Source organism: Phyllostomus discolor, chromosome 4 (assembly GCF_004126475.2).
Source record: "Phyllostomus discolor isolate MPI-MPIP mPhyDis1 chromosome 4, mPhyDis1.pri.v3, whole genome shotgun sequence".
NCBI lineage: Eukaryota > Metazoa > Chordata > Mammalia > Chiroptera > Phyllostomidae > Phyllostomus > Phyllostomus discolor.
The window spans coordinates 67,618,120-67,633,879 of record NC_040906.2 but is presented as its reverse complement, the minus strand read 5'-3'; the positions used below and the strand labels follow the sequence as shown (position 1 = coordinate 67,633,879).

At 34.7% G+C, this 15,760-nt stretch overlaps 1 protein-coding gene across 1 annotated transcript in view; it reads left to right on the top strand.

The window, feature by feature from the left end:
• ARL6IP6 (ADP ribosylation factor like GTPase 6 interacting protein 6) overlaps positions 1 to 15,760 on the top strand; it is a 34,234-nt gene that overhangs the window by 7,418 nt on the left and 11,056 nt on the right. The window contains exon 3 of the mRNA XM_028509875.2: positions 972 to 1,104. Coding sequence (XP_028365676.1) covers positions 972 to 1,104 — 133 coding nt within the window. The remainder of the gene's footprint in view (positions 1 to 971; positions 1,105 to 15,760) is intronic.

Here is a 15,760-nt window from a genome sequence, read left to right as displayed (position 1 = left end):
GTGAAGCCAGGAAATTAATGTAATTCTTTATTTTACTATTCTGAACCCTCCTTGTGTGACAGGCCTGGAACACACTCATCAGTATTAGTGGCTTAGTAAACTCTTTTAAGAAGGCAGTTTGTAGTGTTGCAGGTTTGATTCCCAGTCAGGCCACATGCCTGGGTTGCAGGCCACAGCCTCCAGCAAACCGCACATTGATGTTTCTCTCTCTCTCTCCCTCCTTCCCTCTCTAAAAAATAAATAAATAAAATCTTTAAAAACAAAAAAGAAGAAGGCAGTTTGTATCTAAAAACTTTCAAATTTTTTTTTCTCTATGTTCATTGTATTCCCCCATTTTTTCTAATCCTCAACCCTTTTCCCTTTCAATTCCCCTAGCATAATGACCATGGTTTTGACTTGATTTGAGAAAATGCAGGCCAGTCTGACTAAAAATAAAATTTAGAATCCCAACCCATTTATAAATTGGGAGTTAACTTTTGTTCATATATTGGGCAAGGTTAAAGAATCAGATTGTTTGTATGTTCATAGGAAAGCTGTAAAGATTAGGCACTCTAAAATTGATTCATATGTCAGTAGTACATGGTATATAGAAGGAAATCAGTGCTAAGTAATAAAAGATAGCAAGCTATGATTCACAAAGTTCAATGAAATATATTTAAGAATTTTAACCATTTTTTATAGTTGAATATTATAAAACTGAAGATGAGTTATATTTTTAAGTTGAATTTCTACTCTTTTCCAAATGCTAAATTATAATTAAAACATTCAGTGATATGATTACTGGTTGTATTTTAGTAGTTTACATTTCTACATGGGTAAGCTTGTACTAAGCCCAAATTTCATGTATCATTTACATATAATTCAGAAGATCAGGAGTATGTATATGATCTTCTGAATGTGAGGATATTGGTTTAATTTAAATTGTTTTAGCATTAATAATTCAAGTTTTTTCCCCTCTTTTTTCCCATTAGGATTCTGGACTCTACTTATAATATCCCTAACTGCTGGATTCTCCTGCTGCAGCTTTTCCTGGACAGTGACTTACTTTGATTCTTTTGAACCAGGCATGTTTCCTCCTACTCCTCTTTCACCTGCCAGGTTTAAGTAAGTATACCTGGTTCTTCTTGTCTTTTTTTAACCCATTCCAACTCTGATGAAAATACTAAAGCAAATGAAAGCAAGAGGCTGCTTATTTGGGAGATAATATGTTCAGGCCCTAGTCTTGAATCTATAAAATATAGTGACACAAGATTTTTATCTTGGTTCAGCCTTTAGATAAATGGAGGAGAGTATTTTAAAATCCATACATAGATAACGACATGGTTTTAAAAAATGAAATTCAAGGAATGATGTAAGAAGAAACTTAGATGGCTATTTGTCCTTTTGAAATAACATTTAATTGAAAACAGTTTATAAAGACTAAATATATAGCAATATCAAAGTTTTACTAGACTTATGTATAAATGGTCATTCTTATAACAATAATTGGATTGGACTTTTCCTCATATTTAAACTTTGTGTAACAATTAACCACTTATGTGTAGACCAGATTTGATAAATTTCATAGCAGTCTTTATTTTCTGTTTCAAAGAGTTTCAGAAAATTCAGTAGGCAATATTCTAATCTAGTCTATTTATGCCAGGAAAGCTGAGGTTTTAAGGATAAATTGCCCGATAAGTGGATGTTATACCTCTACTTTATTCTACAAACTGTGGTGTTGGAGTGTGGGGGAGGATGAAGGACAGAAAGTAGAAAGTAAATTCTGCTAAAGATACATAATTATCAAGCGTTACAGCTGTTACTGTTGTTATGCCAGCTCTAGCCTACCTAACAGACAGCTTGTAGAGATCAAATAAGAACATCTATTTGAGGTTCTCTGAGGTTTAATACTAATGATAGTTTTTAGTTATTGTTACTACTGGGCTTTATTAGTAAAATGAAGTATTTTCTCATAGTGATCTCACATTTTTATGTATTAAAAATATGTCTACAAATTTTGGCTTCACTTTAACTGAATGTGTGGGTGCATTTAAACATCTTGATAAATCCTTATCTGTGTAGGAAACATAAGTCATGTTTTTTGGCCAATAAATTTTTTTGGCCAATAAAATTTTGCCAATGAATTTTGTGTATGTTTGGGGTGGGTAATGATTAATACATATTCTGAATGGATTAAGTTACATGTAACCGTATACAATACCATCCCATAGTTTACAAGGGTATCATTCAGTTGGAAAGTTTATTTTGCCAAGTGATACATTGTTTAAGTCAAATGTATATTCTGTTGCTGCCCATTGACATTAATTATTTAACAAGTGGCAGGAGTCTAATATAGATGGTATAATGAGACTTCATAGTCACAAAAAAACTTAAATCTCATTTTTTTACTTATTTATATCTTACTTTCCCCCTGAATTTCAGCCCTGCATTTCCAGCTGCTTAGCAGATCTTGCCATCTAATTTCAGAAAGCATCTTATACTTAGAGTTATTAAAACACCAAGTATGTCTTAAAGATAGCAGTATCCACTCACTTATCAAAGCTTGAAACCCTTATTCATTCTATTTACACCTTCACTAAGACCAGTGATTCCTGCCTTTTCAAATATTTTTGAAATACTTTGTCTTTGTACCCCCCGAGTGTTTTTACTCTATTTAAGGCCTTGGCCAGTATACTTGACTTTTTTATCTCCCCTATTTTTCTAAATCAATCTATTGTTACTTTTCTAAAAACACATCTTACTCAAAGCTCTACTTCTTTAAAAAGTGTCAGTAGCTTTCCTATTGCCTTCAAAATAAAGTACAAATGTCAAGTATAGCACAATAGCCCTTCCCCAACAGACCTTTTCTTCTTTTCCAATTTCAGCTATTTTTCCAGCACACTTTATACTGTAGTCACATGCCTAATTACTTTGGCAACCCCAAATAAACTGCTTACTTTTAAGATTCTGTGGCTTTACTCTTACTGTTCTCACTTCCCAGGAATGTCACTTTCCCTCTCAGCTTCTCTTCCATCACCACCAGAATTCATAAGCCTCATAGACATGAGAAGATTTAGAGTTAGAGAAAAACATTTCACTGTTCTCTTAAAGACCTGGAATCCTAAGTGCATTTAACTAATTTCTTAAAAATTACCTTTTCATATTTTATAAACTAGAACCAGTAGTGATAGACCTACATTTTCAGTGTGCTTATTGGTCATTCAATTTCAATGTCATAGTGTCAGATCAGAAACTTAGATCACATGTTTCTTAACACAGCCCTAAAAAGTCAGTTTTGAGATATGCATTATATATGCATATATATTGGAATTCCTTTCAGTGTATAAGTAAGGGTAAACAAACTTTACATATGATAAATAAGCTATTAAATATCTCATGAGACTTAACCTGTTTTTGAAGTTATTGTGGTAATGAAGCACAGTCTAAAAAAGGCATAATATAAGCATAGTGATAGTTGATCACATTAACAGAAACCACAGACAAAAAAAACACACCCAAATATAATACAGCCATAGTGATAATTGGTGAAATTGAGTTATAGTGGAAACCCTGCCCTCTAGTGCTTGTGGAAAATAATACAATTCAGAAATGTCAGACTAAGTATGTTCTCTGAGTCACCAGTAGAGTGAGTGCTTGTACAGAGAAACAACTATCTTTTGAGCAAGTTGAAGTCTTCAAGCTTTATTTTCTAAGAAGTTGGATTGATATATTTTATTAATTTGCAACATTATACTTCTATAAACATTTTTTATAATGGGTAACATATTCTTTTATTACTTAAAAGAAACAATGTTAATATAAGTATTTTCCCTGATTGTAACAAACTAATACAAGTTCTTTGTTGAAAGTTCAAAAAACAAAGAAAAATAATAGAAAAAACCCATAAATCAGAAAAAGTGACTGATTGCCAATATTTTGATGTGTACCTTTCCATTCTTTGCATATTTTAAAAGTTGAGATTAGGCCCATTGCCACAGCCATCAGCAATATATTCTAATGCAGACTGTTGATCCCACACAAGAGTGTTTCCTCCCACACAAAATGTAGAACTTAAAGGCCACAGGATACAGGAGATACCAGAAGACCTTCCTAATGTAGCCCTGATGGGCCACTGGGTAACCCTCAGAGTCTCACACTGCCAACAAAGTATCCGCTCATCTTTCCTTCTCTGCTTCCTGGTCCTTTCCATGCATCTGGACCTTCATCAGAAGACTGCCTCTTCAAGCATGATTAGTCTTGCTGGCCACCTTTATCTATGTGTCTCTTTCTTCATTCATGCAAGATTCCCTTCCTTAGCAGTGCTAGAATAAATTGGCTCCTCTTACTAATGATACCTAAAGACTTTGGTCTGAAAAAATTAGGGTCGTACTGTAATAGGACAAAGTGTAGAGGTCAGTAGCAACTCACTACTAGAATATTCTTGTAATCATTTTTTTAATAAAAGGCCCCTACATATGAGTAGCTGAGCTTTGGGGATAAAAGTTATAGCGAATCCTCAGTATGCCCACAATTGAGCATTTTAAATAATGCAAACATTTCATGGACTTGCTTTCTCTCATGGTGTCTGCACCCCCGGACAGTGAGTGTGACAGCAGATAATGGCTGAGGTCAGTGACCTGCTTTGATGAACCAATAACAGCAAAAGAAGGGCCACCCCTGCTTATAAAGGATTTTAGGTTGTGCACATGAAAAGCAGAGTCTGCCTGTCTTGATGTTTCCAGTGAACCAATACCTCTGCACTAATTACATATTCTTTATTCCTCATGCAGCCCTACGTCCTTCTTCATGGATTCATCTGTCCTTAATTCCCATTTGTTACATGTAACAGATAGAACAGGACCAGAGTCAGAAGTGTGTTGCCACAAGGGTGTTGAGGGTCCAGTTCAGCCCTCTGACTTCTTAGATAAGGAAACAGAACCTTAGAGAAATGGACTTAAGACTAGACCCAAATCACATAGTTGTAGGTGGTGGGCCAGATTTTCCAAAGCATAGATAATTCTTTTTCTCCACTCTGGGAGGCTTCTCCATGCCTGTATTTCTGAATTAACAAGTAAAGTTTGCCCCTCCCCTGAGAACCAAGTGATATTGCAGACCAGTGAGAGTTGAACGTCTGTTGTGTAAAAGGTATTTGAAAAATAGCTAAAACTCCATACAGTTTTTTTAAAAAGCCTTTTTAATGGATTTTTCAATATCAACGAGTATCTCCTGAGCATGTGCAAGGTACCAGGAACATTTCTCAGACTCAGTCCTAGGTAGACAAGGCAGACAACGCTGCTTTGGTAGATCTTACATTTTGCGGGGAAGAAATAACACAATGCAGAGAATTTCAGGAATACAGCTCTCTCCTACCGAAGAGGAGATGGACTTTCCCAGGATAACACGGCTTGTTAGTGACAACCAGCTAGAATTCAGGTCTTCAGCTGCTGTTCAAATGCTTACACTCTATACAGTGTTCTATTTTCATATATTTTTCTGCTACACTCAACTGCTCCTGTTTGAAATCTGCCCTGAGCAATGTTCTCAGCACAAACCAGTATGTAGGTAAATGACCAGAGTTTGAACTTCTGCCCTTTATTGGTAATTTTTTAAAAACGACAGAAAATGTTTAAGCATTAAGACTTGGGCCTGTTGATTAGGTGGCATGGTACTTAACAAACCATGTTAAAGAACCTAATTTGAGGGGGAACAGCAAGCCATGCAACCTCACATCTCTGGAAGAAAACCATCAACATTGATCCTCATGGTTTTTAATCCCAAAAATGATGACAGTGACACCTTCGACATAATTTTGTTTTGTTTTGCAGACAGGAAATGTTTCTGTTGAGTCAGCTGACAGATTTTAATAAACACAGTGAAGCCAGATATATGATGGCTAAAAAAGAATTTAAATTGGGATCACAATATATACACTGTTTTATAACTCATTTTTATTTAACATAAGATTGGGGCATATTCCCATTCAGTATTTCTTTTGAGTTTTTAATGTTTTGAATATACTTTAAGAATCAATCATCATATATATCAATGTATTTTTTAAGGGAAATCTAATATAAATGGTAGTTAGATTGTAAAAAAAATATGAAATTGGGATCTGCCTAACTAATTAGAAACTAAAGAATAATTTAGCATATCATAAAATAAAGATTAGGATTATTAAAAATATTCCCTATTTCTAGCTTCATGAATGTCAAGCATGAAGAGAATAAAATAATCCTAATTGGTTTCTTTAAAAAGTAATATTTTGTTTTCCTTTGCAGATTTAAACATGGGCTTTTTTATTTTTTAAACTAATTAGCAGAACTGGGGAAAAAATTGAGAAAACTGTTTACTTGTCTCCTCAAGGGAAGAAAAAAAAGAACCTTTATTGATACTTAGAAAATATTAGATGACATATTTAATGAAATCAGCAATTTGGGTCAATAATTCATTAGAGGACTTGAAATTAGAAATAAAATCCTCTTTTGTATTTTTAAAAATATTTCCTCCCCTATATTTGTTAGATATCATTTTAGTTCAGGCTACTGTAACAAAGTATCACAAACTGGGTGGCTTGTAAACAACAGACATTTATTCCTCTTAGTCCTGGAGACTGGAAGTCCAGGATCAGCATGCCTGCAAGGTCAGGTTCTGGTGGGGACCATCTTCAAGGTTGCACATGGCTTCCTTCTTGTATCCTCACAGGCAAAAAGGAAGCAAGCTGTGCTCTGTTATTACTCTTATAGGGCAGGGGTGTCAGACTCATTTCCATGGTGGGGGGAGCACATCAACCTCGTGGTTGCCTTCAAAGGGCCAAATGTTAATTTTAGGACTGTATAAACATGACTATCCCTTAACTAAGGGCAAGTAGCTTGGCGCTGCTGCCAGATTTGGCCCGCCCTCGGGCCTTGTGTTTGTCACCTGTGTTATAAGGGCACTAATCTCATTGATGAGGGCTCTACTCTTAGGACCTCATCTAATCCTAATTACATCCCAAAGACCCTACCTCCTACTATCATCACACTGGAAAGTAAGGTTTTCACATGGGGGTTGGTGTGAGGGTGGGGGTGGGGGGTACAAACAGTCTCTTAACAGATACATCTTAGAAACGTAACACATTTACATAAGCACAAGACCTTTAGGAAATACAAAATAGTTAAAGAACTCTGTAAAGGTGTATTTTCAGACAGGTACTAAATGGACTTCAGAAGGCATATTTTTAAGAAAGATGGTAATCATGTTGACTGACTTTGCAAACTTTGCTGAGTTAAAAGGTATACAGCAGTTTCACATACACAGAATTCTTCCTTAGGAAGCAATAGTTTTCTTTGTATATTTGAATCACTTATAATACTTTTAAGTTATTTTCTTAGTTTCTGGAAATCTGTTGCAGTATTAAAGAAGAGGCAGAGGCAGTAACTTTAGATACCTTGGAATGTCTGTATGTATTCTTCACTTCTCTCTACTTTGTAATTCATTATCCTGCTCTTCTACGCTACCTAATCAGCATCTCCAGTTCACTTCTCATTAATTTTTCCCCATTGTCATTCATTGGGTTTTGTCAGTGATTTACAGGTAGGCAAATATGACAGTGTATGTAATCAGTATTTCACATTGTGATGATCTGCTTTAATGCATCTAAGTATGTGCCCTACCCATACAGAGATACTGTATTCATATAGAATCCAAAGCCTGAAAGAATCTTAGAGTTTTGTCTTGGAGTTTTTTTGTTTGTTTTTGCTAAGATTTTATTTATTTATTTTTAGAGAAGGGAAGGGAAGGAGACAGAGAGGGAGAGAAACATCAGTGTGTGGTTGCCTCTCATAGATCCCCCAATCAGGGACCTGGCCTGAAACCCAGGCATGTGCCCTAACTGGGAATTGAACTGGTGACCCTTTTTGGTTCTTAGGCTTGCACTCAATCCACTGAGCCACATCAGCCAGGGCAGAATCTTGTAGTTCTTTCTAGGCTGGGCTGGTGGCAGTACCAGAACTTTTATTTAAGCCCTCCCTGGGAAGAAAATTAGGTATGGATAGATATGCCTTTGAGGTTTCATTTTTCTTAGCACGTACACACACACTGACTCATTTCCTCTGCCTTATTAAATGAATCAACAGGAGGAATTTCACTAACTGAAACAGCACTGTTTTATTGACAATCAAAGGCACTTGCTGAGAGTTTGTCTCGTGGCAATTTTGCCCGCACAATTTTGCCAAATCCAATTAAAATCTGCTCTTAACATCTCACTGTCCTTGCTGTCTCCTTCCTTGTTTTCTCCCTTTGACCAGCCTTCACATTTCACATTACCTAAGTACAAGCCCCATCTAGTGGTATAGTGCTTTAGCTGCAGGTTTGTAGTTTATTCAGCATGCTAAAAATAAAAACCGCTTAATTAGAATGGGTCTCATCTTGGGTAGATATGTTAATTTTTAGTCTAGAAATAAAGTTAGTAGAAAAGTGATAATGCAAGTGGTGGGTCTAGCAAAAAACACAGTAGAAAGCTCATTAGTTTTTTAATTGAGTCAATAGTAACAGTGATGTGAAAAATAGTGAAATAAGTCATTAAATTTGTCTGTCTTATAGTACTTTTACATAGAGTCAGAAATAAAAGGCCAACATTTTTAAAGAAGTGAAGAGTGTTACTTCATTGCAGTGAGTAGCAATAATGGTTTCTTAATTGCTGATATGAAAAAATTCTCAGTATTTAGATCAAAGTTAAAATTTAGCAGTATACACTCCTATAGCTTTCAGGCCAAGAAGTTAACTTTGTAGAGATGTGACTGTTTTGTGCTGGGAACAGCTACAGAAATTTATTTCCAAGGAGGAAACAAATTAATGGTTGGATCTAAATTTATTAGGGATGGGCATGAATTGTATTATGAAAATCAAGAGCTAGTGAAAACTTCACATTTTAACCTTAGGTTGGTCAAAGGTTATACATAAAAGTAAGATCCTGGTGTATTGAATATCTATTCAATCACCTGGTATTTTTTTAACAATTTTTACTTTTTTTTACCATCTCAATATTTTAAAGATTTTATTTATTTTTAGAGAGGGGAAGGGAGGGTGAAAGAGAGAAAGAGAAATATTAATGTTTAGTTGCCTCTCACTTGCCCCCACTGAGGACCTAGCCTTCAACCCAGGCATGTGCCCTGACTGGGAATCGAACTGGCCACCCTTTGATTCACAAGCCAGCATTCAATCTGTTGAGCCACACCAGCCAGGGCTGAATCGCTTATTGAAAAACTGATCTTAAATAATTTTTACCCTATTGAGAAATATTATAGAAATAGCATGTCTTGTAGTCCTAGTGTTGTAGATTTTGGAGAATGTCTCATTTATTCAAATATCTCTGTTGACTTTTGTCCTAAGAGACTTATCACCTGAATCTTATAACTAAAGATGAGTCTTTTGAAGATAGATGAGTTATTTTAAAAAGAATAATCTTAGCTTTGAGCACAATTGTATGTTTATTTCAATGATCTCCAAAATGTGTTTGCTATAGGAACATTTGTTAAAAGAAAAAAAAATAGACATTAAGTTTCCCTCAGTAGTTTTTGAGACCTAAGCCCTCAAAATCACCTCTCAAATAGCCATTTTGAATTACCAGAAACCAAGCAAAAGTATTGTATTCATACTGTAACTTGACTCTCTGAGTTTTAATTCAGAGTTGGTATTTATACATCAGGTGCCTCTCTGCATTTTCTAGAATGAGGCAGGTTGGAAGGCATAGTTGGATGTCTGTTTTATAGAACTAAGAGCATAAACCTGCTATTGTATATTATTAGAGAAGTTTGAAGTTTGTTATTTGCTTTTAAATGACTTGTTTGCATTTATGACTTACTTGATGGGGTTCATGGTCAAAATACAGGGAAACTTTACAGTTGTGGATATGTCATGATTTCTAGGAATGTAGTGAGGTAAAGAGTAGCAACCTTTCACTAAAGTCTGCTTAAAATACAATCTATAGAATTTGATTGTCAATCTGCAGTATTTTATAGTTAGTATAAATACAAATCAGGAGCTTTCTGTTCCTTTACTGGTGTTTTTGATCTTTTTAGTCTATATCACTCTGAGTTGTCTGTCTTCCTATTTCTTCTTCCAACCACAAATAGTATTTAATATATATCAAAATACTTGATTTCAAAAAAAAACCCGTGGTTTTAATTTAAATTATTTCTATGCAGCCTTAAACATTGCCTTACAATGCTATTTTTTATTTTTTTTAATTTATTAATTTTAGAGAGAAACATTAATTTGTTCTGTTTAATCATGAATTCATTGGTTGATACTTGTATGTGCCCTGACTAGGGTTCAAACCTTCAACCTTGGCTCATAGGGACTATGCTCTAACCAACTGAGCCACCTAGCCAGAGTCTGCCTTACAGTGCTATTTGAAACATGCAAAGTAAATTGGAAATGAGAAAGAAAAGGGAATAGTTGGTTTTCATTTGAATTGCTTATTGGTAAACTTTTTGGTAACTATTTTACAGACTAACAACTAACACATGTTAGGTATATGTTAGGTATCTCTTGCATGTGTTATTTCCTCTGTAAAGTGTTCTGGATATAATCAGATGCTGAAATATTTAAATTTTCATTACATTTGTGTGTCAGTGTGCATTTGCTGTTACTATTTTAGGAAGGAAGCAGACAATGAGTAGAGTATTTAATGTGAAGTTTCTGGAAAATTTGGAAGTTGGCAATGCTGTATTATGATATTCTTTATCTGCTCGATATTAAGTTTCTTTATCTGCTGTTAAGGGACATTGGGGAGTTTAATTCTTGGGGAATAGGAAGATAAAGTACAAATAAAATAGTGATACAGAAAAGGGTATATGGGTTCTTAGGCAATAGTATGTCTTTTAAGTCAATAAAAGTGATTATTAGTATTTAAATTAGAAGTTTCTTTTCCAAGCACACTAGGTTTAACATTGAGCACAACAAATTGCCTCTACTACTCTTTCATACAGATTTTGGAGAGCTGCCTCTTTGTCAAATCAAATTCTTTATTGCCATGGTCTGATGAAACAGATGTCAGATGGCTAATTGCGGTAGGAGGGAAAAGCTACTGACAAAAGAGATAGATCAAGAACTTGGCCTTGATATTTGAGTATCGTGGAGTTTTATTATTTAAGGACTGGAACCATTAGTTGCGGTGTTGTCACTATTAATGACTGCACTACAGCTTCTTGAAGTGAAGGGTTAAAATACATGCATGTCTTATAAAATGCATTCCATGTTTTTTATCTTCCTTGTCTTAGATAAGTCCCTTTAACATTTCATATAATAAGGGCTTGGTGATAATGAACTCCTTTAACTTGACCTTATCTGAGAAGCACTTTATCTGCCTTTCCATTCTAAAGGAAAGCTTTGCTGGATAGAGCAATCTTGGATGTAGGTTCTTGCCTTTCATGACTTGGAATACTTCTTTCCAGCCTCTTCTTGCCTGTAAGGTCTCTTTTGAAAAAGAAGATAAAAAACATATACAGTAAAATGACAGCAAACTCACAATGATTAACAACCACACCTAAAACAAAAACAAACTAAGCAAACAACTAGAACAGGAACAGAACCACAGAAATGGAGATCACATGGAGGGTTAGCAACAGGGAGTGGGAGGAGGAGAGAGGGGGAAAAGGTACAGAGAATAAGCAACACATATGGTAAGTAGAAAATAGACAGGGGGAGGGGGAGGGTAAGAATAGTATGGGAAATGTAGAAACCAAAGAACTTACATGACACATGGACATGAACTAAAGGAGGGGAATATGGGTGGGAGGAGGTGTGCAGGGTGGGAGGGAGTGAAGGGGGGGAAATGGGACAACTGTAATAACATAATAAAATATAGTTTTAAAAAATGCATTCCAGTACTGTTAGCAATGGGACTTAAGTAGGTGTAACAAAATACTGTAACAAAGTCATATTAACTATTTTTGGCTTCCTTGCTATTTTCATAAAGTATTACAGCTAGTGAGTAATTGCACCTGTTTGCTATGGTTTTTGCTTATGCTAATTTACTGTAAGTGCTATGTATGAAAAGGCACAGGTGTCCTATGCACAGAACAGCAATTGATAAGAAATACCTGAGAGATAGCACTTTGCCAATTTTGTACTTGGAACCCTTTCTGTACGTTCAGCAATCTTTGTAAATCATAATAGGTAGCCTGGTGTATTACAAAGGGCTTATAAGTCAGAAGAGGTGGCTTCCCCAGCCTATACCATATACCAGCTCTTTTGAGCAAGTCACCATTTTTTGAGCTTTTGGGATAAAGCAGTGACATCTACCCTCATAGGAAATAAATTTGTAAGTTTACTAGTTAAAGCAAGAGATATGTCAGATGATAAAACAGACATGGTCCCAGAGCTTTCCTTTTGTTTTCTTGACATTTTTTAAGCTAGACATCTGACCATAACTACAGTTATCTTTTCTTGGGTAGCTGTTATTTTATCTTGAGGTTTTATACTTTCCATTCCTTTTCCCATACTTTCTAGTCTTTTGATATTAAGATGCTCTTTCTTTTGTGAAATAATGCTTATAGTAGTTGGCAAAATAAAAGTTTGGCAACAAAACACAGTGTCAGTTACTTTTTTATACTGACTCATTTAAAGGCTTGGGAACCCCATTTTTCTGCACCTTTTGTACTGTTTGCTTTACCTTTCTAGTGAATGAGTACTTTGCCTAATCAGGGTGGCGCCCAGCATAGATAGATGTTCTTAGACTTTTTTCTACCTTGACACACCCATCAATGAATCAAGTTAACGTGTGATGTCCATTAATTTACAACCAAGTAGACTACTATATATGTAAAGTAGATAATAGGTTAATATGAAGTTTCATCCAACCAGATATACCTTTATTTCTCTGTTACTGATTTACAGGGAATTGTACTACAATAAGAGATATTTAAAATGTACATGTATGTAATTCCGTTTTAAAGACCTTCACTCATCTTTAACCCTTTGGTGCCCATAAGCCATTATGTTAGTTACTATAGCAGTGGCAAAGCATGGGATTGTGACTCAATTAAAATTTCTAGTTGGTAAAATTTTATTTAATAGACAAAGGACTTGAGCGTACATATGGAGGTGTGAATTGCAGAATTGAATCCAGAAGGAATTAAAGAGATCATAGAGACACCACCCTTATACTGCAGAGAGGAAGTAGGACCAGAGGGGTTGGCAGTACATAAAACTAGGAAACAAAATACAATGCTAAGGGACGTAGACTCTTTTTTAAAAAATAAAGAAATACTTAAAGTTGAAATTTATTCCAGTATAACACAGCTTACTGTTTAGATTGATAAGTCAACTTGCTCCATTAAAATGGTGACTATTTGAATGTATATTTAGTCATAATGCAAATTATTAGACAAATTACTGGGACACTGGAGCAAATGCTGAAAATGTCTACCATCAGCTCCTATATATTTTTAAGAATGATACATTACAGTTCAACAATAAGTAGATACATTTAAACCTTTCCTCACCTTTTATATCAAGGTAAATGATTATCCAGATCATCTTTATCTCAGATTCATTGTGAAACTTTGAAGTCAGTACACAGTCATATTCCTAATAACTTTACATTTTAATAGCTTTTGCTGTTTTTCCATGATAAATCAGAAATTTTTTTAATTAGGACAGTGACTGATTCAGAGTTTTTCCTTATTGATATTTTTATGATTACAGAGTTAACACATGCTCAAAAAGAAATAAAATCTATTTAGGAACATGATGATATGATGAACAAATTTTATAAGTATTTGTTCAACTTTTGTGTTTGTTTAACTATAGTAACTTTGTAGCTTTTGTGTAGAAAGTAATTGGGATAGATTTCTAAAGTGATGATCTACTTAGAAATGTTTTTGCTAATTTATATATTTCCAAATAGTGGACATCAGTGCATACATGTGCTGCATAATGATGTTTCAGTCAGCAGTGGACCATATGCAGGGATACCTCGAAGATCACAGATTTGGTTCCAGACCAATATACTTGAAATAAAGCAAGTATTGAAATAAAACTTGTCAATCATTTTGCTGGTGGAGGGTACTGCCTTCAATTTTTAAAAATCTCAACAACTATGAAGTTCAATAAAATGAAGCTCAGTAAAACAAGGTATACCTATATACAACAGTGGTCCTGTGAGGTTATAATGGAGCTAACAAATTCCTATCACCTAGTGACATCATCGCTGTCATAATGTAGTAGAATGTGTTACAGGTTTGTGATGCTGGCGTAAAAAACTTCGCATTGTTAGTCATATAAAAGTGTAGCATATGCAATTATGTATAGTACATATGCTTTATAATGAACAGCTATGTTACTAGTTTGTGTTTTTACTGTACCTTTTCTGCATTTAGTTATGTTTAGACACACAAATACTTACAGTTGCCTGCAGTATTCAATGCAGTAGTATGCTGTACAAGCTTGTAGCCTAGGAGTAGTAGGCCAAAACATCTTTGTTGGTGTAAATGCACTGTGCATTGTTCCCACAAAGATGAAATCACCTAATGATGCATTTCTCAGAGCATATCCCTGTCATTAAGCCACACATAACTGTATTTAAGGCTTTTGGGGTGAACAAAAGATCTAGCTATAGATAGAGATTCTGATTAAGATGTCTGGGGTATGATAGGGTCTGGGATTCCCAATTTCTAAGAAATTCTCAGGTGATGTGTCTATATTACTCATCTACGGACTGAATGGAACTTTGAATAAGAAGGCTAAGGACAAAAGTTAGCAAAGTTTCTGTAAAATGCTGATTAGTGAGTATTTTTAGCTTTGTGGCCCCTTTGGCTTCTGTCACAAGTCTTTGACTGCCATTGTAGCACCATGGCAGTCATAGACAATGCATAAAGGAATGAGTGGGGCTGTCTATGTGCCAATCAAAAGAAGCAGGTAGCAGGGCAGGCATATCATAGCTGGCTAACTCCTGCTTTAGGAGACCATACTGAAATTTGATATTGCTTACAAAAGATTTCTAATTTTCAATGAAAAATATACATACTCACCATATCTCTCTCTATCTCTCTTTATATATCTATATATAGATAGTACATATTTATTATAAAACATGTACTCTATATATACCTACATATAGAGAAATATATAGTGTGTATAGATACAGATAGATAGATAGATAGATAGATGGGGTCAACATGTCCTGATAACTTTTATTCTAATTGGTTGGTTTTATATCCTTAAGGATATGACACATGTCTAAAAATCACATTTTAATACTGAAAAATAATTGTTTCACATCTAATTGATAAACTTATTAAATTTTACTGAATATCTGAGTTTTAGTGGGTAAATGATGATTTACCTAATGAAATCTACCTAATGAAAGGTCAGCTAAAAGCTATACTTAAACAAGCAGGAAAGCTCAAACTTAAGGATGTTTACAATTGTGGCAAAATAAATAAGATTGCTATATAACCCATTGTATTTAACTTACTTTTAGAGTGTGAGTCGACAAGTGACTTCCCTGCGAAGTCTGGGACATTTTTTCAGGGTTAAGAAATAGAGTAGGAGACATAAGTTAGTGACAAAAATAATTTTAATTGAAATTTACAAATAGGAAAACCAAAATAAATGCATCAAATTTTGAGCTGTTATAAACTATGAGAAAAACTAACTTCCTTTTACCAAGTATTGTATAAAGAAAGCAGTATGAAGTGTCTACGCAATAAAATTGCAAGTTATAGAGGTAAAAATAAGGTCACGAAGGAAAGAGAACATTTCACTAGCTCCTGGAATAAAGTTAGTGAAATGTAGA